The 24,974-nt window shown below is 38.1% G+C and overlaps 1 protein-coding gene across 2 annotated transcripts; it reads left to right on the top strand.

The window, feature by feature from the left end:
- The first annotated feature begins 730 nt into the window (after nt 1-730).
- On the top strand, nt 731-24,751 carry mmp25b (matrix metallopeptidase 25b). 2 transcript variants are annotated; one of them, XM_051667101.1, is made up of 11 exons: nt 731-884; nt 1,302-1,425; nt 2,059-2,191; nt 3,035-3,176; nt 3,800-4,089; nt 5,579-5,755; nt 12,334-12,430; nt 12,774-12,856; nt 15,215-15,367; nt 15,664-15,951; nt 24,079-24,751. In XM_051667101.1, exons 2-11 carry the CDS (start codon nt 1,318-1,320, stop codon nt 24,339-24,341), a joined length of 1,734 nt encoding a protein of 577 aa, XP_051523061.1. In that variant the 5' UTR covers nt 731-884; nt 1,302-1,317; the 3' UTR covers nt 24,342-24,751. The 2 variants fall into 2 exon arrangements, with proteins under 2 accessions (XP_051523061.1, XP_051523060.1); XM_051667100.1 differs by having other exon boundaries at nt 852-878.
- Nucleotides 24,752-24,974: the final 223 nt, after the last annotated feature.

The following is a 24,974-nucleotide window of genomic DNA, read 5'->3' as shown; positions in this document are numbered from 1 at the left end:
ACTATTGCATCAATTTGCATCTGAAGCCAATGTTTAAACCCCAGGTAAGTAAATTGGGGTCTTAAACCTCAGTAAATTTGATTTAGCATCGGATTATTTTGTTTCTGTCAGCAGGGCTTTACTTTCATGTTAAAAAACAAGGGTACATTTCTGGGCCCCCTGTAATGCTGACTTCCTTGCACCGTTCCTGTAACAGAATTCTATTTTAAGCAATGTTATTTTAGTTTCATTATTAAGTCATTGATGTGTGTCAACAAATTATAGGAGTACAAAAGTTAGCTTGTAGACCTTTGATGATAAGACAGCCATTAGATTGACATTTTATAAATCATAAGCTGAATTGTTAATAATTAAGATATGAAAGAAAAGTAAATACATGGTTGCACCTTGTATTCATTTCAGCAAACCAATTGAACAGATGCTTGTTTCTTAAAGGGTGAAGTCTTAAGAAATAGGCCAATGTGGTGTTGTAACGGTAAGATTTTAAAACATCCTGTTTCTTACAGTTATGGGTGCGCCTGTACCTTAACCTCAGTTATTCATTGTGGTGGTTCTGGTGTCAAATTATGAGAATGGCAACTTAACATGTATTAAATCAAGGCACAATTGGATTTTTAACGTTGATATAATCTATTATTATTAATTTCTAATGCAAATATGTAAAGCTCATTGATTTGGCAGATGTATATAGACATTCATCAGAAATTTACAGAGAGAGAAAGAGAGAGAGAGAGAGAGAGAGAGAGAGAGAGAGAGAGAGAGAGAGAGAGAGAGAGAGAGAGAGAGATTGAGAGAGAGAGAGCTTCCTTTCTCATCGATCGGTCTTCGCCCTGCCTAGTCTTTAAACAGAAAAGGCTGAAGTACCAAGAGGAGCGCGTGTAAGGGTAAAAGGGAATCCATTAGAAAAAAAGCCAATAATATTTATTGTCTTACGTTTTACTGTCCAACTTATTTTAAGATATGAATTTGAAACTGTAACGGAATGAAAACAGAGTTTCAAATTAAGAAGTCGATTATAAGAGTTAGGGGCTGTTCACACCGAACACATACGTTCGCGCTGATTTTGATGTATTTATTTATTTATTTATTATCTAAACACGCGCTTTTTGGTCATGCTGGTTTTTTTCCAGCTTCCCACGTTTTTTAGATAACGTGTCAGGTTAAAACGTCCACTTTTAAAAGCGCGTCTCGAGAGACCTGCGTTCTGTTCTATTCGTTGCGCCGTCTACTGGAGCTCAGACTACGCGTTCGGTGTGAACGGCCCCTGCTTGTCGGAATTTGACTGTCGCGTGTGTTTGCAGATTTAAATCCAGGCAGATGATAGAATCAGAATATCATCGGTTGGTTTACCTGACCTGCACTGTGCTCGTGTTTATCTCTCCGGTTCATATGGCACCGGTGCCGGACCAGTACTCACGGGGTGTGGTAAGAAGATGAGCTTATTTCTCCATTATTACAATGAACGTTATTCGGCACTAGCATACTAAGAAAAAGTTACTTTTTAAATTCAAAAACAAATATTGTGCCATAGGGTGGTAGGCTAATATTTAGTCATGTTTTAAGTGGGGTTAAATTGTAATGTTTGACCTCTCTCTCTATCTCTCTCTCTGTGTGTGTGTGTGTGTGTGTGTGTGTGTGTGTGTGTGTGTTTGTGTGCGCGCGCGCGCGCGTGTGTGAGTGTGTAAAATCCCCGTGCACCGGATTTCTCTCTATTGTTATTGTTAGGTACAATGGTTTGACATTGGTTGATCTCTTTAATGGTTGATAATTATTTTACAAGATAAAAGCCTAAATTTATTGCATATTAATTAGCATAAATAATAGGCTACACATATTTTTTTAAGCTGTATTGTACATTTTTTGGCATTTATGTGGAGCCTATATTTTGACAGTTATTTTGCCATGCATACAATTCTCTTCAAAATGATCAAGGGGAAAACAATCCTAATGTGTTTAACATATGTGTTTATTGTGTTTGATTGTTATGTTATTACTGTAATTGATGATCTTGTATTAACTGATTTGAGTTTAACATTTCCAGTGTGTAATTTCTATTAGGATTGGCTGAGCCGGTATGGATATCTACCTCCTCCAGACCCACGCACCGGGCAGTTGCAGACTAAAGATGGCATTGAGAGGGCTGTCAAAGAAATGCAGCGATTTGCTGGCCTCAAAGACACGGGCAAACTTGGTAAATGCAATGCAGTGTTGTATGTCTTTCACAGAAAGTAGTTCATTACATACAGGAAGTGATCTAAGGTCCTTGTTCAGCCAAACTTTGAGAGGTTTATTTCAGAAGGCCTTCACATGATCTGTCATCCACACACTTTTTTCACATGGCCAAACTGGGTTTTCCAGAATATTGTGAAAGAGCGCCTTTGACTTGATCTCTTGATCATCTTTCTTTCTTTCTTTCTTTCTTTCTTTCTTTCTTTCTTTCTTTCTTTCTTCAAGGCTCACATAAAGCCTTTGATTTAAGATTTGCCTGCTCTTCTATTTAAATTGATTTCAAAACAAATCACTTTATTGTCACTCCACCATACAAGTATAATGATGGGTAAAAATCATGGTCCATTCATTCATGCATTTGGCTGATGCTTTCATCCAAAGTGACTTACATTACATTCAAGTAATACATTTGATCAGTACATGCTTCCCCTGGGAATCAAATCCATAACACTGCTGTTGCTAGTGCCATGCTCTACCAGTTGAACTAAAGGAACACATGCACACACAGGAACAATACAGTTAAAATGTACTGAATAATTCACAATGTTCACAAGCTACACAGTACACATAATACACAATACACATGATGTATATATAGATTCTATCATTTGGAATGACTTTGTGCTCATACTAGAGTTTTTAATGGTTGGGGCTATGAATTTGCTCTAGAGAAAAAGCTATAACACAGTCTTCCCTCTTCACATGTTTTTTTTTTTTTTTTTTACATCCAAGATATACTGTAATGGGCTCTGTATCTATGAGGTCTATATATTGATCGGGGTCCTTCTGTCCTGTGCATCTCTAGACAAGGACACCCTGAAACTAATGGCTACACCACGATGTTCATTGCCAGACATTATAGGGATGGAGGACATGAAAAAGCGCAGGAGGAAAAGAAGATATGCCACCACTGGACTCCGCTGGAAAAAGTCTGATCTTTCATGGAGGTCTGCATTTTTAGACAAAAGACAAATTAATTTGTGCAAGCCTTACCTTAACAGATTGCAGAAATTCCTTAAAAATAGCTGACCGCCCTTAAAGGATCGCCCTATTCAGGGTCAAATACAATTTAAGCTCAATTAAGACACTTACTATACAATGGAAATGAATGGGACCAATCCGTAAATGTAAAAACACTCACTGTTAAGTGAGAAATTTCAATTTAAAAAACTTTACAGCTCAAATAATACTCGTTTTAACAGAAGAATTAATGTAAGTGCTTACAAAAATTGGTCCCCATTCAATTCCATTGTAAGTGCCTCACTGTAACCTCGAATTTGTTTTTGTATATATACTGTATGATATATATATATATATATATATATATATATATATATATATATATATATATATATAAATTTTTTTTTGGTTATCAGCATTATGCCACAAATTCTGTCAATTGAGCTTAACTTGTATTGAACCCGGAATAATCCTTTAGTTTTAAGTCACTGTATGATTGCCACACTGCTATACATATCTAAAAATAACCATTATGTTTTACCTTTTCACCGTGTTCTACAATTACATTTAATTAACTAGATCATTTTTCAAACTTTCTCTCTCTTTCTAGCATCCAGAATTACCCATCTCTCCCTCCACAACTCCAACCTGCTGATGTGAACACTATTATGGCCTATGCCCTTAATGTTTGGAGTGATGTCACCAACCTCAAGTTTCATGAAATATCCTCGAGTGAGCAGGATAGAGCTGAAATCAAGATCTCTTTTGCTCGCTCACTTCATGATGACGGATATCCATTCGATGGGAAGGGAGGGACACTTGCTCATGCCTTCTTCCCAGGGGAGTCTGATGTTGCTGGGGATACACATTTTGATGATGAGGAGAGCTGGACCTACACAGGCAAGGGCTACAAGCTTTACCAAATGTTGACTTACTGACTGACAGATGAAAAATAGTACCAAGAATGACAAAAGGATTAAAGGGAAGGTTCACCCAAAAATTTAAGTTCAGACATTATTTTCTTTCCCCTTATGTAATTCCAAACTGGCATGTTTTTATTCTATCCATGTAGCACAAAAGGAGAATATTTGTAGCGTCTTCATGCAGCTCTTTTAAAGACATCAGTCAAGCACCAAAAAAGACAAAAAACACTGTTAAACCACCAGAAAAGTAGTCCATACGTCTTGAATCATGTGCTATAATTCCAAGTTTTTATAGTGATATGATTCATTTGTGAAATTTAAGTTGTTATTCACTGAAAATCTTGCAACCCTTGCAACATTTGATGTCATATTGACAGGCAGCCTGTGTCATGTTCAGTGAATAACATCTTAAATTATGGTCTATTCTAAGCTATTGTATGACTTCAGGAGACTTGGAATTCAACGCATAAGTCATATAGACTACTTTTATGTAGTTTTTTTTTTTTTTACCTTTATGGAGCTTGATAACCATGGTCACTTTGAACTGCTGTTGTATGGAATAGAGCTGTTTGAAGATGCCTCAAAAATAATACTTTTGTGTTCCACTGAAGTAAGAAATTAATATGGTTTTGGAACAACATTTAGTTAATAGGTTAGTAAATAATGACAGAATTTTCATTTTTGGGTGAATTATTCATTTAATAGATTGTTCAAATTTTATGATTTTGAATATGGACTTTAAAGGAATAGTTCACCCACAAATTAAAAATTCTCTCATTATTTACTTACCCTCATGCCATCCCAGATGTGTATGACTTTGTCTCTTCTGCAGAACATAAAGATTTTTAGAAGAATATCTCAGCTCTGTAGGTCATCACAAAGCAAGTGAAAGTTTTGAAGCTCCAAAAGCACATAAAGGCAGCATAAAAGTAATCCATAAGACTCCAGTGGTTAAATCTATCTCTTCAAGTGATATTATAAGTGTGGGTGAGAAACAGATCAATATTTAAGTCCTTTTTACTATAAATCTCTGCTTTTACATTCACATTCTTATTTTTATTTTATTTTTGGCGATTCACATTTTTCGTGCATATCGCCACCTACTGGGCAAGGATGAGAATTTATAGTAAAAAAGGACTTAAATATTGATCTGTTTCTCACCCACACTTATAATATTACTTTTGAAGAGATAGATTTAACCACTGGAGTCTTATGGATTACTTTTATGGTGCCTTTATGTGCTTTTTGGAGCTTCAAAATTTTGGCACCCATTTATTTGTATTATGAGGACCATTAGAGCTGAACTGTTCTTCTAAAAATATTTGTTTGTGTTCAGGAGAATAAAGAAAGTCTGGGATGTCATGAGGGTGAGTAAATGATGAGAGAATTTTCATTTTTGGGTGACTATCCCTTTAAATTTGACAAGGATCTCCAGTGAGTTCTTATTATTCTCTCAATGTTTTTAGATGACAGTGGCACTGATTTATTCTCGGTGGCTGTGCATGAATTTGGCCATGCTCTGGGTCTCTCTCATTCCTCCACTAACCCTTCCATCATGCGGCCATACTACCAGGGTGCTGTTGGAGATATTGCAACCTACACTCTTCCAGAGGACGATCGCTATGCCATTCAGTCGCTCTACGGTAGGAGCCTGTTCAAAACCTTTAGTATAGTATATACTGTATAGTGTATATTAGTATAGTTATCTACACTGGTAATAGTAATTTCAAGCTTAAAGCTGAAGTGTGTAATTTCTGCGCTACTAACATCACCGAACGTAATTGCAAAAATAAACATTGTTTACAAAAAGCTTTCCAAACAGTGAACAAACAGATAGTCCCGCCCAACACACAACATTGGTTGAGTCAATGTTGTGTTGGGCTGGACAGGTCGCTTAAAACCAATAGATCAATTTTTATAGTGCCACAGAGACATTTTTGAAAAATGAACCTTCAAATGGCTTACTCATATTTCTCTAATGAAGCTGGGATAAGAGAAAGCATTTTACTGGAAAAATTACACACTTCATCTATAAGTAAGAACATGTGCCAAGAATGTAAGTAAGGGATAATAATGTACAGTTAGATCATAATTATCTCACCCTAAAAGGGTTTATTTTGCGATAATGACTAGCTGACTGTGCATCATCCTGTATCCAGGCTACTTACTAAATAAAATAAAAAACAGACATGACATATTTATTTGAGTTGAAATTATATCATACTTGTAGATTATCTTATTAAATAATTTATTATTTTATTAAAAAAATAAAAATAAATAATAAAAAATAGCATTGCAACAAGATAATCACTGCAACAATATTACAATTTTAATGTATGTGCTATTATCAATCTGCAACCCAAATTACTTTTTTATGGACTAGTTGGTATTCTAACCTGTACTGAGAGAGACCATGTGATATGAGAGACATTAAATTAGCATTGGCATGTTCAAAACTGCTATTCTGCCCGAGACAATGGTCAAATATATAGTTTAGCGGTCATTATACAAAAATATTCTCTGGATACTATGCAAGAACTATAGTACATTTTCATAAGTGAAATGATAAAGGAGAATTTAACAAACAAGCTTTAAAGCCTGGACCCCCATAAATTAAGGAAGAATCTATGACTTTTTCTTTTTTGTAAATATGTTCAGCATAATGAACTTTATTTGAAGGAAAAAGTTAAAGCAATAATTAAAGTCTTGATGTCATAGCCCTACATTAAGTAAGGAATAATTGACGACAGACCGTTGAATTGTTGAACAATAATGCACAACCGAGGTGGTAATGCGGTCACGACGTGCAGCGTTTTAGGGACAAAAGCCAGAAAATGTCTTGAGTTAAACCCATGTCTTAAGGTGTGGTAACCGTGGTATAAGCGGAATAACTGTTTTTTTTTTCTCTCTTCAAAAAAAAAAAAAAAAAAATGCATGCGGTACCAACCTTGGCCAGCAGGTGCCACTATCGGTAAACATGTAATCTTATGCTTTTAATGCTTTCTCTGTTGCCATATAGCTGAATAATACATGTATTATTTAATTAAGTGTTTGAAAACCTTAATCAAGACAAAATCAGGTTACATATGTTTGATATGCCATTTGTTGTCGTGTAACAACTGGAGTTATTTTTTTTGTTTGAAATTTTTGGTCTTTCTAAACCATCTATGCCGTTTGCTCAGTGTTACATGGTGAAGCAAAGGAATGTATTGAGGAAAACGGGAAACATGGGGAAATTATCAGTATGTCTGTCCTTTTGAAGTGTTAGGGGTGCATCTGGTAATGTTAATATTGTTGTAAGTAATCTAATTTCTAAACGAAAAGATCATTTATAAATTAAATCCTCGCGACTGAACGGGGATGTCATGTGCAGACTTTCATGGTGGAATTTAATTATAATAATATATTTTAATATAAAAAGTTGTCTATGCTTTTGAAACACACTGTCTTATGCTTTTACTCCTCACCCCTCACCACAAATTGGTAAGGGGTGGGGAATCACCTATAGTATCGCTCCGTAATAATAATTTCCCCATGTTTCCCGTTTTCCTCAATAAATTCCTTCACTTCAACCACGTACCACTGAGCAAAGGGCATAGATGGTTTAGAAAGACCAACAATTTCAAACAAAAAAATAACTCCAGTTTGAAGAGAGAGAGAAAAAAATGTTTGAAGAGAGAAAAAAAATTTTTTGAAGAGAGAAAAAAAAAACATTTTGAAGAGAGAAAAAAAATATTTTTTTTTTTTGAAGAGAGAAAAAACTCATTTTTGAAGAGAGAAAAATACAATTTTTTGAACAGAGAAGAAAACATTTTTGAAGAAAGAAAAAACAATTTTTAGGAAGAGAGAAAAAAACGTAAGACTTAGGCTCAGGAAGGAAGTGAGACTCTTATTTTTTTTCTCCACAGTGCGGTTCAGAGCTACCGTAGTTAAGAACGTCAAACAATGTCTAAAATATCCTACATTTATTACAATTGCGGCTAAAAAGAGCCCTCGCGCTCCCTCGTCTCACCCGCACTTTCACACGCTCACACACGCTCACACACACATACACACACAGTCACGCACGCACATGTATTGTTCTTAAGGCGTGACTTAACTAGTAGGTCCTAAACTCTTTTTATTTATTTATTTATTTATTTTTTGTTTTTGTTTTTATTATTTGCTTAATTGAAACATATGACAGTAATTAACAAAAGGAAAAAGACAGAGAAGAGAAAAAAGAAAAGAGGGCAGATAAATTAAATAAGAGTTTACAATTCCAACACAGAGAATAAATTAAATCCTAAACAAATTATACATGTTCTGATTGCTTTTTTGTTAACCAAAAGTGATATAGTATTTAAATAATGTTTAAAGTATTTTAAGAATACCAGACAGATAGGCTTGCAATCCAAAAACTTGCATTTGTGATGTACGATCTGCATAGAAAAATAATTACATTTATAATAAAGCAAGTATTTGGATCAGCATTAAAAAAATCCAAAAATAATATTTCTGGGTGACATCACAAAGCCTTGTAAGACATCATTGGAAATAAAGGAACTAATGTCTTTCCAAAATTGCACGGTATAATTGCAGGACCAAAATAAATGAAGAGGAGTCTCAACATCAACTTGACAAAAGGAGCAATTCGTGTCAATATCAAGCCTAAATCTTTTCCCTAAAAATTGTTTGACAGGGTAAATATTATGGATTAGCTTAAAAGATATTTATTTTACCTTATTTGAAACAAAACGTTTTTGTTGCATGGACCAAATTACTTTCCAGTTTAAACTGTCAAATAAACTATTCCAATATGAGATTACAGGAGGGGCAGAGGTAATTTCTTAAAGACTTCTTATTTTATGGTTTCTTCCTTTTTTCTTTTTTTTTTATCAGTAAAACAAATATATTACCAATTGGTGTGTCAGTAGGTTCAGGATAGGGAACTGCTGGCCTTAAAGAGTGAATATTTTTGAAAAACATACAGAGGCCAGAAGGGATTGCATCCATGACTATAGCGAATTCTCTGGGAGTCACTGGGATATTATACTGGGATATAAAAATTCTGCATATCTGAAGAGCTGACCATCACTGTTAAACAGATGGCTGACATGAAGTATTCCACTGTTAAACCAATGATTATAAAATAAAGATCTATTTTTAAATAAAATATGTCTGTTATTCCACATATAACATCTGTGAGGAGAAAAGTTATGCTTGTAAATAAGAGTGCCTGTTGGTGGAAATTAGAAAACTTGACGGGAAGTTTTTGAATGTCATAATTACACATTAAAACAAACTTAATGCCTCCAAGCTGTGAGAAAATAAACTGAGGGAAAATATTCCAGACAGATGTTGGATGTTTAAGAAACTGATTAAGCCAATTTATTTTTAAGTGCATTATTTAAGGAACTGAATTCAATAAAATTCAAACTTTCCTTGCAGTAAGAATTTAGTATCACTGATTTTTTTTTTTTTTTTTTTTTTTTTTACATAATGAGGTTTGTTTTTCCAAAGAAATTTAGTTAAAATTCCATCTATTGTTTTATACGTGTGCTTATCAACATACAGTTAGACGAGACAAACCTTCTGCTTTAATAAGCAAACTTCGGTAACACTTTAGATTACAGCCCGCAATTTACAGCGTAAGTACACTGAATTTACAGCGTACCTTTTTGTAATAATAGTGTACCTATAAATTACTTACGTGTAGGTATAAGGGAACAATATGCAAAGTTTGGGGAATAAAGGGGTAACAACCTGGAAAATTACAAATAATTTCTACTGTAAGTATTTTATAACTAAGGTGTAACTATTCTAATATTACGTGGTATGTATGACCTACTATGCTAAACAACAATCTTACGTTTGCGAGCAATTTAGCAAGAACATACCTTTTTGTACCAATACACAGGTATTATATATAATATATATATATATATATATATATATATATATATATATATATATATATATATATATATATATATATATATATATATATAGGCCTAGGTGTTTTTTTTTTTTTGTTTTGTTTTTTTAACCACGGTGTACATGTTCTATTATTACAGGATACATGATGGAGATTACTGAACAACAAAACTTGAAATCTAGGGAAATGAGTTAATGAGTTTCTGCTATGATTTTATTTAGAATTTTCAACGTAGGTTACATACCTTATGAAACTGTATTGCATACAGTCCATTTCAGCTGCGACTCACGCTCTCCCGTAAATGTAAATGAATGTAAATGTCAACATCATATTGTATGTCGAAAGGATCGATGTCTGTCACGCACAACATGAGCTCACTGATGTCATTAAATGAGTCTGCTTTTTTATTCCAAGCGTTACTCCTGGTCGGAGTCTTCCGTAAATATTTAGTTTATACGTAGGTTTATGTCCAACCTAAGTTTCATGGTGCAACGCTCAAATGTTTAGTAGTGGGCAAATTGTGACTTAGTGCCCATTTACGCCACAACTAGGCTAAGTTGTAACTTACATATAGCTGGTGCAACCGGCCCCTGCATCTCAGTGGGGATGAAAAAAATGTTGTTAAGGTTTATAACGGGAATATGGCGACACACATTTTGGCAATTTTGAAGTGGTTACTTCTGATGAGAGCTGAAACAAAAAAGATAATCCCAGAAGCGATCTCTCTCATTTTCTGAGTTTCTCTCTTTCGAACCATCAAATACAAACTCACACACACATGCACAAACACACTACCTTATTACTCCAGCAAGTCCTCGAGTAAAGCAACGCTAGCCTTCGTTGCTAACGTGATGTTTTCGAATTAGCAACGAAGGCTTGAGCTTTAACAGAGCAAGATGCTGAATCCGTGGCGGAAGAAAGTAGTTTCACTCACAAGAACATTTTAGGGACGAAAACCAGAAAATGTCTTGAGATAAAACCCGAACGATGTCTTAAGGTGTGGTAACCATGGTATAAGCGGAATAATTGATGACAGACCGTTGAATTGTTGAAAAATAATGCACACCGAGGGTGCAACGGTCTTTTATTCCTTACTTAACTTACAATATCACAGTGGTATATTTTATCTAGCAGAATGAATCTAAATAATTATATGTATAAGTACAGTACAGAGTCTACAGTCGGGAACGGGGACATTGCAAAACCAATGCTGGTCTATGGCTTGTGAATATTCACCCTCATTGTGGTCGATTTAACTTCGACATAACACATTGTTAAACCCCTTCTCCTTTTTAATGGATAAAGCAACAGCTCCGTGTCTCAATGTATGATGGATATTGTCTAATGTCATCCGCAGAGACTCTTGCAATAATGCGTGTGAAAAGTTATTTTCCCTGAGTCATCTTGACAGCATTTCATTGCATAGGAAGAAATAGTATCCGGTGCTGCACCGGATGTAAGTGCTCCCCCTGAAGCAAAATGCAGAAGTGTCTATTTCATTAAAAATTGCGGCAATGACAAGTTTAATATATGTACAAATAATCATAACAAATGACATATTACTCTTTGTGCATTTCAATATTTTAGTGAATTAAAATGTAAAATATCATACATAACTTTTGCGCTGTTTGTTCAAGTAACACAGTCTGCTTTTTTCTAGAATAATGTGTCTGTAGAAGTCAGTAGACCCTTGGCCCATAAAACCTCATTAAAGCCATGCTGCAACAGAAGTCTATGGCTTTACCATACCATTATATTTTAGGGGAGTAAAAATCAATGTTCATTGGTCAAGAAGCTCTAAACACATAATTTTGGGTCCTGCCTCAGTGACATGTTTCTCTGGTGAGTCTATGGGAGGGTAATGTGCGCTATTTGTATTAGATTTGCATCTGATTGCCTATTGTATTTTTGTCCCACCTGGAAGCACGGTTTCTCTATATGATGATTGGTCGAGCTCTCAAATGGGCGGCATGATTGACAGCATAGGAAATGCAACCGTTGATGGAGATACACAAGAGTTATTTACAATCTGACATAACACAGCTTTTACAGCTTTCATAATTGGATATTTTGCCTATTTTGTCTTGTAATTATTTTCTTAAAAGAATTTCACTGTTTGGGTTGCAGTTTGAGAAGCTTTCAGGAGCAACATTGTAGATACCAAAAACAATAGTCTTTGCTTCCCCACATTTGAAAAGCACTGGTGTGGATGATATCTATATTATCTTTCTTACAGTTTGTCATGATAAGCCTAGCTGACCATATCAAAATGTATGGCTGTGTTTTTTGTTTATTATTTGACAGGAAGGAAGAGAAGCACACCAACACCATCTTACCCAAAACACCCTACATCACACCTGCCCAAACCACCAAACATACCTCACCCCAGAGTAACATTAAAGTGAGTCATGTTTATGAGGAGATGTACAGTAGTTTGATATACTGCAATATGAATAACTCACTAATAACATCTCCAGCATTGATCTCTCAAGCTTGGCCAATAATAACAGAATTTAGAAGTGTTAAAGGAATAGTTCACCCAAAAACATTTACTCACTCATGCCGACTCGAGTGGTTTAATCCATGTCTTCTGAAGTGATATGATCACTTTCGGTGAGAAACAGACCAAAATTTAAGTCCTTCTTTGGGATAGTTTGAGGGTGAGAAAGTAATGAGAGAATTTTCAGTTTTGAGTGAACTATTCCTTTAAAGGCCAATGTTACTTGTAACCCTTGTTTGTCTAGACCTGATCCCTCAGTCCAGGATCGTTGTGAGGGAAGTTTTGATGCGGTGGCAAACATCAGAGGAGATGTTTTCTTTTTTAAAGGTACAATCCTTATTTTTCAAAGCTGTCTGGAGTAAAATTGTGAATTTGCCAAGTTTTTTTTTTTTTTTTTATCAACTTCAATGTTATCAACCACTTAAAAATCAGGATATAAAGCTGCTGTGGCAGGCCTCTGCCTTTCTTACGGAGGAAGCGGGAGCCAGGTAAACAATCCATGTAAGACTTTAAATGGCACTTTTCAGTGTCACACATAATGGTGTGCTTTTCAGCATCACGTAAAATACACACACTGTTTTTCAGTAGTCATGTTAAAGGTGCAATATGTAAAATCTTTCACATAATATTCACCTTTTTTGCCAATGTGTGAATGGCTTGTAACGCAACTTAAAAAATGAGCCCTTTCCGGACTTCCTAGGTTGCCTATTAAAGCCTGTAGACTGATTTTCATGCGAAGGGTGCGGGTCACTTTTGCCGGGAAAATCCAAAGGATGTGACGTTTATACGCGCTCCTGAGAGCCTTGCCTCATTGCTTCTCTTCCGCTATTCAACAGCGACAACAAACTGCAACACTATGTAACGTTATCTTAGAGATGGAATCAAGCAAACTTCCGGTTCCCAGCACAACACCAATTCCTACTCAAACCAAAAAAAAAAAAAAAACCATTTACTGAATCCCATCTGGCTAAGCAGGAACGTGATCTTAGATGAAAACTAAGTGAACATCGGCAGGACATTTGATTCCTGGAGGGAACTTCATTTGGTTTTGGGGCTCAAAACCGACCCTGAATTGGCATTCTTCTTATTGGACAGGTAAACTTACATAACTGCAAAGCATTATGAAATATAGTGCCAAAAGGATTGATCTGTGTAATTTTAGCTAACTTGATCTTGCCTGCTAACGCTGACAAATTGCAAGTTACCTTGCTTCGTAACTTTCAAATAATTTCAACGATCTTCTCTTTATACTAAAAGTCAGGTATGGTGATTCACAGTAACTGACATAAACAATGTTAATCTGTAATTATTCAGCAAGGTAAACTACAATAACACATGAAATGAATACTAGACAATGTTCAAGATAATGCAAAAAGACCCATTATTGATTAGTGTAATGTAACTTGGTTATACAGAAAATATATACAATCTATTATTATAAAACAATTGGACATCGATATATCAAAATGACAATTGTGATGGAATCACATCAATACTGAATTATGTCAACATATTTATAACGTACAGTCTATTTTATAAACAGCTACTGTCATCATCCACCAAATTAGCTAACAGCTATTGATAAAGCTGGCTAGCTAGCTAACGCCGACATAGGCTATTGTATAAATGCAGTCAATGTATCATGCAAAGAAAAGTGTTTACTTCAAACTACAGTCTCGCATAGTTAGACCTATATCCACACTTTGTTTTAGCCCTGTTCCAGCACTGGAGAGTCAAATATAATATACAGTCTCAAAGTTTGTAGTAAAACAATCATAACTGTGTAATTTTAATTATGCTACCTCATCTGTGATCATGATGCCGGTGAATCACATTCAATCTCGCTTCCTTATGGAGTCATGCTCGCTCGCGTCCCTGTACAGTTTGTGCGCGATCACGAGCAACAGGCTGCAGTTCACTTAACGGCCACAGATGTCATTACTAACAAGGGTTTCTGAATCTTACATACTGCACCTTTAAACACATTGACACACACACACACACAGACAGCTTCGTGCGTCTCTCTCTCAAACTGCGGCTCTGGCTCCTCATTATCTCTCTCCCGGCTGATTGTGATAATTCTCCCCCAGCCGTCCATCCTTATTGCTCGGCCACAACCTGCTCGCCACAGCTGCTTTGTTCCAAATCTTTATAGCGCAAAAGTATTTAAAAAAGTTTAAGTTGTTAGAAGCCATTTTGGTAAAACTTTACAAAAAGGTTCCATTTGTTAACATTAGATAACAACATTAGTTAACATGAAGTAACAATGAAAAATGCATTTAGTATCAAGACTTGTTCTTCAAAAGAAATAGTTGTCCTGAAAAATCACACCTGTCTCTGTGATATCCCTAAGCTCTTTTAACAGGAAAAAATAAAACATTTGGGAAGCAGCCCACACATTTTTAGCTAATTAGCAAACTAGAAAACCTTTATATGAATTTGTCATAAGTGGTTACGTCTTTTATATAAAGTTCTGTGAATTTGGGACGGTTACATTTCTTTCAACCCCAAACCCTACGTAATGTGGCAAAACATTTATTTATACTTTCATATTTATGGACTGCACCTTGAAAAGTGTGTGCTGTCAGTTGTCTACACAATATTAGGATAAAGCCGTACGGCCTCAAATGAATACTTATTCATACTTCAGATGGTTCCTTTGCTCTACTCCATGGTTTTGGTTAGGTCCATACTTCTGGCGAATCCAGCGGTCTGGTTCTCTTGTGTCCTTTCACCCTGCTCTCATAAAAAACTTCTGGATTGGTCTTCCTGATGGCACTGATAAGATAGATGCAGTTTATGAAAGAAGGGCTGACAGTAGAATCATCTTCTTCATAGGTCAGTAAAGTTTACATAATCTATATAAATTCAGTTGAGTTTGTCCAAACTTGTGACTTGTGGTGAATATTTTGAACATCTGTGCTTTGTTTTTGGGGGCATAATGGAAGGACATATCAATTTTGAAAGAGCTTGTTTCTTTAAGTGAATGTGTGAGAAGTTTATTCAGACCTTACACCTGCTATGTAGAGAGGACTGTGCAGATGTGCGGGTGTGTGAATGTGTGTTTGTATAGGTGGATGTAGTTTCTGAGGTTAAGGGATGTGTACACTGTTTCCACATCTTCTTTCACATAGGCTCACAGTACTGGGTATTTAAAGACACAGTGGCACTTCCTGGCTACCCACGTCCATTGTCTGACTGGGGGTTGATCTCTCATGATGGAAGGGAGGTAAAGAGGGTGGAGGCAGCATTTATTTGGGCGCATAACGGAAAAACCTACCTCTTCAGCGGTGGACTGTTTTGGAGGTTTACTGAGAGTCAGGAGACAGAGAAGCGACGCCCAGATAAAGATTACCCTCGAAACTCCTCTCTCTGGAAGGGTGTGCCCACTAACCCTGATGACATCATAACCTGGGAACAGGGTAATATACAGAAAGAAACACTGAGTGCGTTTACATGCGCCGCAATACGCTAACAACCAAAAATCAGCTTATTCAAAAAATCCAACAACTAAAAAAACACTGATTTTAAACTGTGTTTTACTGAAATTTAAAAAATAATCTGGTTATTCTCTGATTTGATCTCTAAACGCCGAAGGAATTAGTCATGCATAACAAAACGTGCTCACATTGGATTTAACTGTTTTACCCTGATAAAAGAATGCTGTTTAAGGCGTTAACATGACCACACTCATTGTTGAGTTATAAAGCAAAAGTGGTGTAAGAACGTGCATGTAAACGTGCTCAACATTGCTCACAAAGAGCCACCTTAAAGTACATTTTCTGCTAGGTCTCAGTTTGTCAGTTTAGTATACACAATAACATGTTTTGGCATTATTTGTTTATTTCAGGATGTGCTGTTTCATCTGTAGCTGTCAATTAGATGTACAGTGGCCACAAAAAGTATTTTGACTTGAGTCTCTTTTAAAATTGTATGATTGTCTTTGCATAAATACAGTATCAAACCAAGTTTGATAAATCACACAAGCAAAACATTTCAAATTAACTGACTGACAAAAGACAACTGTCAAAATGAAGAGAAGTACATTAACACTTTCTGGTTCATAGTCCATAGTTAATTTGATGAACTGCACCTGTGGTTTCTCTGTTATGACACCTGTGTGAACTTGAGGGGTCCTCATATATCCACTAAAAATCCCCTTGACACCAGTTGGTTAAAAGTAATTACAATAGTTTTGTGTTCCCTCACAAAACAAAATTGTGTTCCCTCACAATTATTTTGGGTTCCCTAGCAATAAATTAACCATGGTTTTACTACAGTAACCATATTGAACTATGGTCTTTGTAGTAAAACCATAGTAACCACAAAATCTACCATGGTTTTACTGTAGTAACAATGGTTCAACTATGGTATTTGTAGTAAAACCATAGCCACAACATTTACCATGGTTTTACTACAGTAATCATATTTTAACCATTTTATTCATAGTGAACCCATAGAAATAATACAGGAAATTGAAAACTAAGGTAATGAAAATTATAATTTTGTGGTTAAAATAGTTCTACTACAATTACCACAGTCAAACCTTAAAATTAACCATGGTTTTAAAACAGTAACCATAGTTTAACCATGGTATTTGTAGAAAACCACAGTAACCACAAGATTAACCATGGTTACTACAGTCATGGTTATTACAATATTACTATAGTAAAGCCGTGGATACTATAGTATAGTATAGTATAGTATAGTATAGTATGGCCAGGATATTATTATTATAGTAAAATCAAGGTTAATTGTGTCCAAACCATGGTATCCACCCAAAAAAACATGATCACTACACTCATGGTTACTACAATATTACTATTGTAAACCATTTTTACTAAATTGAAAGTATAGTATTACTATAGTAAAACAATGGATAATTTTAGCTAAACCATGGTTTACACCACAAAAAAAAAAAAAAAAAAAAAAATGTCATGTTATGTCATGGTTACTACAATATTACAATTGATAAACGTCTCCGGTTACACATGTAACCTCGGTTCCCTGAGATGAAGGGAATGAGACATTGCTGTAAGCACTATGGGGAGTGTTATTCTTCATGACCTTGCTGAAACCCTTATACAATCATGCCAATACTCTGATTGGTAATGGTGTCTGAGCCCCGCCCCTTCAGGCGCACAGTTGGCCTATTTAAGCAGGCACTCAGTCACCATTTCTTCAGAATTTTCTGACTGAGGGACAAGAGTGAGGCACTCATATTATGAAACTCTGAAGTAGTAGTGTGGCCAGCTTTCGCAATGTCTCGTTCCCTTCATTTCAGGGAACCGAGGTTAAATGTGTAACCAGAACCATTCCCTTTTGATTCAGTTCACTCAACATTGCTGTAAGTACTATGGGGAACGATATCCCATCATGCCGCACTACATGACATCACACTCTCAGAGTTATAACACTAAATAGAGATATTCATAAGGAGCCACAGGCCGATGACTTAAGTCATAGTTATGTGTATATGAATAGTCCCATGTGGTGGACGCCAGATGGAAATAATGTAGTCTGAGATTTATATGAACCAAATAGATATACACAGTATGGTTTATTAACTCTCTCACAACATGGTTGGAAAAGTAGGTTTTATTTCTTATGGGAGTGCTTATGACTTTTAAAGGGGCAGTTCAACAGCATATAATTAGGTGGCTGTGTTTATTATAGTTGGTAGCGCACTCGTAATAAGGGCTTGGGCTCACCCGCTTGATTGTAAGAAGCGCTCTATACAGAGAGGACTTGTGAGAAAATGGACACCACGTCCAGGTTATAAAATCTCACAAACGTGTTTTGTGAGGACCATCCTGGTGCCAAACATATGTCCTGTAAGGACACACCATTTGTCCACGCTCATGACGAGGCCATGCCTCTGGTTGAATGCGCTTTGACGCCAATAGGGCAATTGTGATACGTAAGTGAGGGTGATTGCATCAATGATCCAGTGAGAGAGCCTTTCTTTGGAGACAGACATTACTTTTGTGCATCCTTCATAACAAATAAAGAGCTGATCCGACAGCCTAAACTGACGGGTGCGCTCACCGGGCATAACTTATGCATAGATTGCTCTTCATCCAAATTAAACAGTGGGGGACAAAAGGCTTGTAAATGAACCACTGAAGGGCATTGATAAAATCTTAGCCACACAGCCTTTTCTAGGTTTAATTGTGGCTTTTGACAGATCTGGACCAAATTCCAGGCATGAGCTGTCAGTCGACAGCGCCTGTAATTCACCCACCCATTTAAATGAGGCCAAAGCCAATAGGAGTGCGGTTTTTAAGGAAATCAGGTCAACAGATTCCAGTGGCTCGAATGGGGAGTTTGTGAGTGCCTTCAGCACCAGATTTAAGTCCCAAGTCGGCACCATAGCAGGGCGAGGGTGGTTCAAACGCCTCGCTTCCCTAAGGCACTGTATGACTAGATTATGTTTGCCTATCGAAGAGCCAGCCTCCAGGATGTAGTATGCTGAGATAGTCGCTACATAAACGTTGAGGGTTGACGGGGTAAGACCAGCATCCAGCCGCTCTTGAAGGAACATCTCAGCTATGGGGCAATTCACGGGGTCTTTACCATGTGAAGAGCACCAATTTGCAAACACGCACCATTTAAGTACATAGAGGAGTCTCTAGCCTAGCCTTTAAAATAGTGCTCATCATCGACAGAGCCAATTCTGGCTCGTCCGATGTGCTCTGTTCAGGGGCCTTACATGTAGGTTCCACAGCTCTGGCTGGGGATGCCAAATCATGCCTTGTGCTTGAGAGAAAAGGTCTCTCCTCAGTGATATTTCCCATGGAGGTTCGTCTAATATTTCTATCTCCAGAAACCAGGACTGACTGGGCCATTTCGGCACAATTAACAGAACTGTTTCCATGTCCACTCAGACTTTGCTGATGACAGAATGAAGGAGGTGCACTGGGGGAAACGCATACTTGCGTTTCGCTGGCCATTTGTAATCCAGCACGTCCACGCACATTGGGGCTTGGGACATGGAGTACCAAAGGGGACAGTGTGCGTTCTCCATGGAGACGAATAGGTTGACTTCCACTTTGCAGAATATTTCACAAATCCTCATCACTGTCTGAGGTTGAAGTCTCCATTCCCCTGGTAATGCTCCCTGGCATGAGAACAGATGTGCTCCAAAATTCAGATGCCCGGGACATGTGACACACGCAATGACAGGAAATGACGCCCGCTCCATTGGAGGAGGCGTTGTGTCATGCTCATTAATTGTGGCAATCTGAGATTTATGTATGCCACTACTGTGGTGTTGTCAGAAAGAATCAGAATGTGACGATTCACAATGTCAGAATAAAAAGCTCTCAAAGCTAGAAATACAGCCAGTTGTTTTAGGCGGTTGATGTGCAACACCCGTTTCGCACCTCTCCAGGTGCTGAAAGTCGGGCATCCATCACACGCCATGCCCCAGCCTGTGTTGGATCCATCTGTGGTCATCACTTTTCTTCTCAAAATTTGACCCAGCATAACACCCTGTTGGTAGAAGGCCGGCGCTGTCCATGGTGCCAGAGCAGCCAGGCAGTGGCAAGTCACCATGATGTGCATGCGCCCGTGGCTCCAGGCACGATGTGGAACGTGTCGCTTGAGCCAGTGGTGGAGAGGTCTCATGTGTAACATACCTAATGGTATGATGGCAGATGCTACCACCATAAAACCAACATTCTCTGAAATGACTTCAGTGGCAATGTTTTCCGCAGTTTGAACAGAGACAGACAATGAAGAATGGTCTGTACGCGCTCATTTGTGAGGTGCAGGCACATGCACATGGAGTCGAGATGAACTCCTAAAAAGAAGATTTGCTGGCTAGGGAAAAGTGTGACCCAGATTTTTCAAATGGCAAAGCAGCAAATCTCTGTGTTTGCTCAGTAGTGCCTCTGATTGGGCTAGTAATAACCAATCATCAAGGTAATTCAAAACGCACACCGTTAATTTTCAATGGGGCGAGCGCCGCATCGATACTTTTCGTGAATGTAAAGGGGGCCAGAGACAGACCGAAAGGAATGACTTTGAATTGATACACAGTTCCCTCAAACGCAAATTTCAAAAACCTCCTATGACGTGGTGCAATTGGTACATGAAAGTACGCAACCTTCAGATCTATTGACACAAACCAGTTCTGAGAACGGATGTGCGATAAGATCTGTTTCTGAGTTAAAATTCTGAATGGGTGCTTTGTGAGCATGCGATTCAAGCATCTCAGATCAAGAATGGGCCGAAGCCCACCGTCTTTCTTCAGAATGAGAAAATAACGGCTGTAAACCCCATTATGTGTGTCACACTCTGGGACAGTCTCTATCGTGTTTTTCGTGAATCTCTGTGCACAACAGAGAATGGTGGCCGGCGTACAAACTGAATCATATAACCATGCTCGATAGTTTTTAACACCCAGTCTGATACACCTGTGAGGGCTCGCCACACGTTCGCACAGCGGGCTTATGGATTCACTCACTATAGGAGATAGAGCGTTGCTCACCATAGGGAAGCTTTTGAGCATAATGTATGGGGTGTATGATATGTGAAGAGGAAATTGCCCTTTTTCTGAGAATGTGTGAACGTCATGTGTTTGTACAATGGGCGCTTTTTTCTCTTTTGTGAGAACAATATTTATTTGAGTAATACACAGAGAAGCAACATTTTTAACAATGTCTCGTTCCCAGTGAACAGTATTGGGGAAGAGGGGGAGAAACACTGTGTGCCTCGAATCAAGCCTTCTTTGGCTCTGGGCTGTGAATTACGGCAAGCTCTGGGCTCCTCTTCACAGAGCTGGGCATGTCAGGAACGTTTCTGCTGCCCGGCCAGGGTTTTTCTGTCAGCGCATTTTTCACACTGAGGCGGCGGTTGCTTACGCTTGGGCCACGGTTTGCGTGGTTTCACAGATGGCCCAATAGAAGCCTTTGGGCTGCGCTGGGGCAGCGAGAGATGGATTCTTTGCCGAGCGCTGACTGGAATTAGATCGGTAGCATGCCGAGAAAGGGGAGGTGCTACTTCTCTTTGGCAGAAAGTGTTTCATTGCTTGAGACTGCTTTTGCGCTGCAATGAAGTGCTCTGAAAAGCCTTCCACAGCATTGCCAAAGAGACCGTAGAGTGACACTGGGGTGTCGAGGAGGGCGGCTTTCTCTGCGTCACACATATTTGTGAGAGTTAGCCAAATATGCCATTCCAGAACCACTAGGTTGCTCATCGCTTTGCCGATAGCCTGAGCGTCAGCTTTCGTGGCACACGGCGCTAAATCTGTAGTGGTGTAGAGCATTTTTACAGCTCTGGATTGGGACCTTGCTCATCCAATTGTTTGAGGAGCTTAGCTTGAAAAACCTGGAGCACCGACATGCTGTAGAGTGCTGAACCAGCTTGGCCTGCTGCTGTATAAGCTCTTCCAGCCAGTGCGGACATCAGTCGACATGGCTTGGAGGGGTGGGCGGGGCTGGATTTCCATCCCATGGCAGTATTATGGCAGAGGTGAACTGCGACCACCTGTTTCATTGGGGGAAGCTTTGAGTAGCCTTTTTCCTCAGAGTGGTCCACTTTAGTGAGTACGGCAGCACCTCTGACCTTAGTGCACGAAGAGTAGGACGCACACCAGGTCTTTGTGAGTTCTGCATGGACCTTAGGGAAGAATGGTGCACTCCTCTGGACCATGGTCTGTTGATGACGGCTGGTTTGCAAAACCATTCATCCAGGCGAGACTTTTCTGGCTTTTCTGGAGGGGACCACTCAAGACTGAGCTCTTCAACTGTCCTCGCAAGTACTCAAAGAAGCTCCTTGTCCATGGCGTGTGCACATTCTTCACCCTCACTGGGGGAAGGGGCAGGAACATCCTCCGTGGACCACTCGCCTGAAGCTGTGAGTGACACAGCATCATCCCCATCATCAGAGCCACCAAACGTAGTGAGGCCGTGCACTCCAATAGAGGGCCGGAGCTCATCATGCGCATATTGCACAGGCGAGGACGTTAGATCGGAAGTTCGGGGCTTCCTCCTCATGTGGTCCCTCGGGACTTAACACAGAAGAGGTTGGTGGAAGGGCATGAGAGGCTTGATCTTCCCTCAGAACGAGGTCAATCCTAGAGTGCAATGTCAGTTCTAGAGCTGCTTGTGCGTGGGCGTGGCCCAGGCAGTGAACACAGCTCTTGTGCTCATCAGGTGGTGGGATGTGCCATTCGCATTGGGAATACTTGCAGAACAACATCTTTAAAAAGACACGTATCATGCACACGGCTCTTTAGTTAATATTATACCTGTATGTATATATATATATATATATATATATATATGTATATATATATATATAAATAAAGGATACAGTAACTGCAGCCGGAGCGCTGTGGGAAGCAGGGAGGAGTTTTGCTGAAGTGCCGTGTTGATGAGCATCTGAAGCGAAGAACCCGTTCACCGAGAGCGTCTTCGACGGCGATGTGGAGAACTCTTCACCAGAACACACAGGGGAGCTATAAGTCTCTCGGTGCAGGTGCTGAGCACAGGCGATGAGTCGTCCTGTTCGTGTCTTGCCGGGAAGTTCCGTCCACTGTAAATGTATCTTGACGCTGAAGCAGAGAGGGTTCCAAGACGAAGACTAAGTTTGCAGTTTGAAGGAAGAAATTTCTGAAGAAATGGTGACTTAGCGTCTGCTTTTATAGGCCAACTGCATGCCTGAAGGGGCACCATTGCCAATCAAAGGATTGGCATGATTGTATAAGGGTTTCAGCAAGGTTGTGAAGAAGGAGACTCATCATAGTGCTTACAGCAATGTCGAGTGAACTGAATCGAAAGGTAATTATGGTTTCCTCCAAAAAAGGCATTGTTTCCTCCAAACAAAACATGTTACTTAAATATTACTATAGTGAAACTATGGTTCATTTATTGCAAGTGAATGCAAATTATTGTAAGGGAACGTAAAACTTATGTACGTAAAAACTTCATGTCCTCTAATGGCCGTAGTTTCCAGATGACAGTTGTTTTGATATTTTGTTATCTATTGCAATGACATCTTAGGCAGCTGCCTTCTAAGATGGCATGCTAACTGAAATGTAATTTCATAAGTTATTGATTTAGAATGCTCTACATTAGCAGTAAATCCGTACATCATACAAATAGTGCTCCTCGTCTGAAGCACATGGGAGTCTTTAAATCACAATTGATTTCAATAGGGTTTGGTGTTAGCATGTTGCTGAGCTAACAACATTAGTATTACAATAGATAGCACACAGAAACATTAGGTAAATTAGAAAATTCTTTATTAGATTGTACTATTTCTATCAATATTTTTTAGTATTGAATGAAATATAAGTATATTTTAAATCTACATTTTGCTAACTTCATCTGCCATCTTGGATGGATTGTTTCACTGAGATCATTAAAATGCTCTTTGGGATTACCTTTTCTGTGAAGGATACATGCAATGCTGACTTTTTTGGCCAAAAGAAGGTATTTAAGAAGGCAACATAATCATGTACAGGGATACCTTTTGCCTAGAATGCTCGATAGGTTTTGGAAAAGAGCCATTATGAACGCTTTCATCTCTTAACTTCTCAGGAGATGCCTATTTCTTCAAGAACAACTCGTATTGGGTGCTGAAGAGTGGAGGATTGGACCAAGACAGTGTAAGTCACAGGTCAACCGCGGTTGATTGGATGATGTGTCCAGAACTGACTCCAACCAAACTTCCAGGCAATCAACATCCAAGAGGAGGGGAATGTAGCTGTGGCATCAATAGAGCCTTACAGCAGAGTGCTTCATCTGGGTTACTGTCAATCACATTATTGCTTTATCCAGCTGTCTTAATGTGCTTGCAATGAGCCTTATTTAATATGGACTGTGTCAAGTCTTTTAAAATTGTATAGCACTTCACAACACACATTGTTTCAATGCAGCTTTAAAGAAAATTATGCTGTAATGTCTGTAATGTCTTTAAGTCATCACTGAGCAGTTTCATTGAAAATTGTGATTGAAAATCATGCCTTAAAAATGTTTTGTCTTGATGGAGAGAGAGAGAGAGAAAAAAAAAAAACATTGTGAGAAACCAGCCAGCTGAGGGGCTCAGACTGTGTCTCAAAGCACTTAAAGTTATAGACAAATAAAGTGAAATTTGTAATATCCAAACATTATTTAAAGAGTAGCTTTACATGGTTAAAGATACTTGTGAATATATGTTTTGATCTATGCAAGTGTGATGTAGGCCTATACATGTATTAAAAAATTAAACTTTTTTTTTTTTTGGTAATCTCATTTTAGGCTAAAATCTAAGGTTGAAATTAAATTAATTCAACCCGTCACCCGATTTAAGTCACCCGATGGCAATGTTCAAGGTTATGCAGTGACAAAAATTTCATTGTAATCCATTTGGCTTTGTACCTATATTGCATCTGTGACAACAGGGTAAAAATATATGTACATACAGAATGTTAAATATTCTAAGCTAATCTTAAGAA

Source organism: Myxocyprinus asiaticus, chromosome 32 (assembly GCF_019703515.2).
Source record: "Myxocyprinus asiaticus isolate MX2 ecotype Aquarium Trade chromosome 32, UBuf_Myxa_2, whole genome shotgun sequence".
NCBI classification, from domain to species: domain Eukaryota; kingdom Metazoa; phylum Chordata; class Actinopteri; order Cypriniformes; family Catostomidae; genus Myxocyprinus; species Myxocyprinus asiaticus.
The sequence above is the reverse complement of the archived record's forward strand: the minus strand, read 5'-3'. Positions and strand labels throughout refer to the sequence as shown.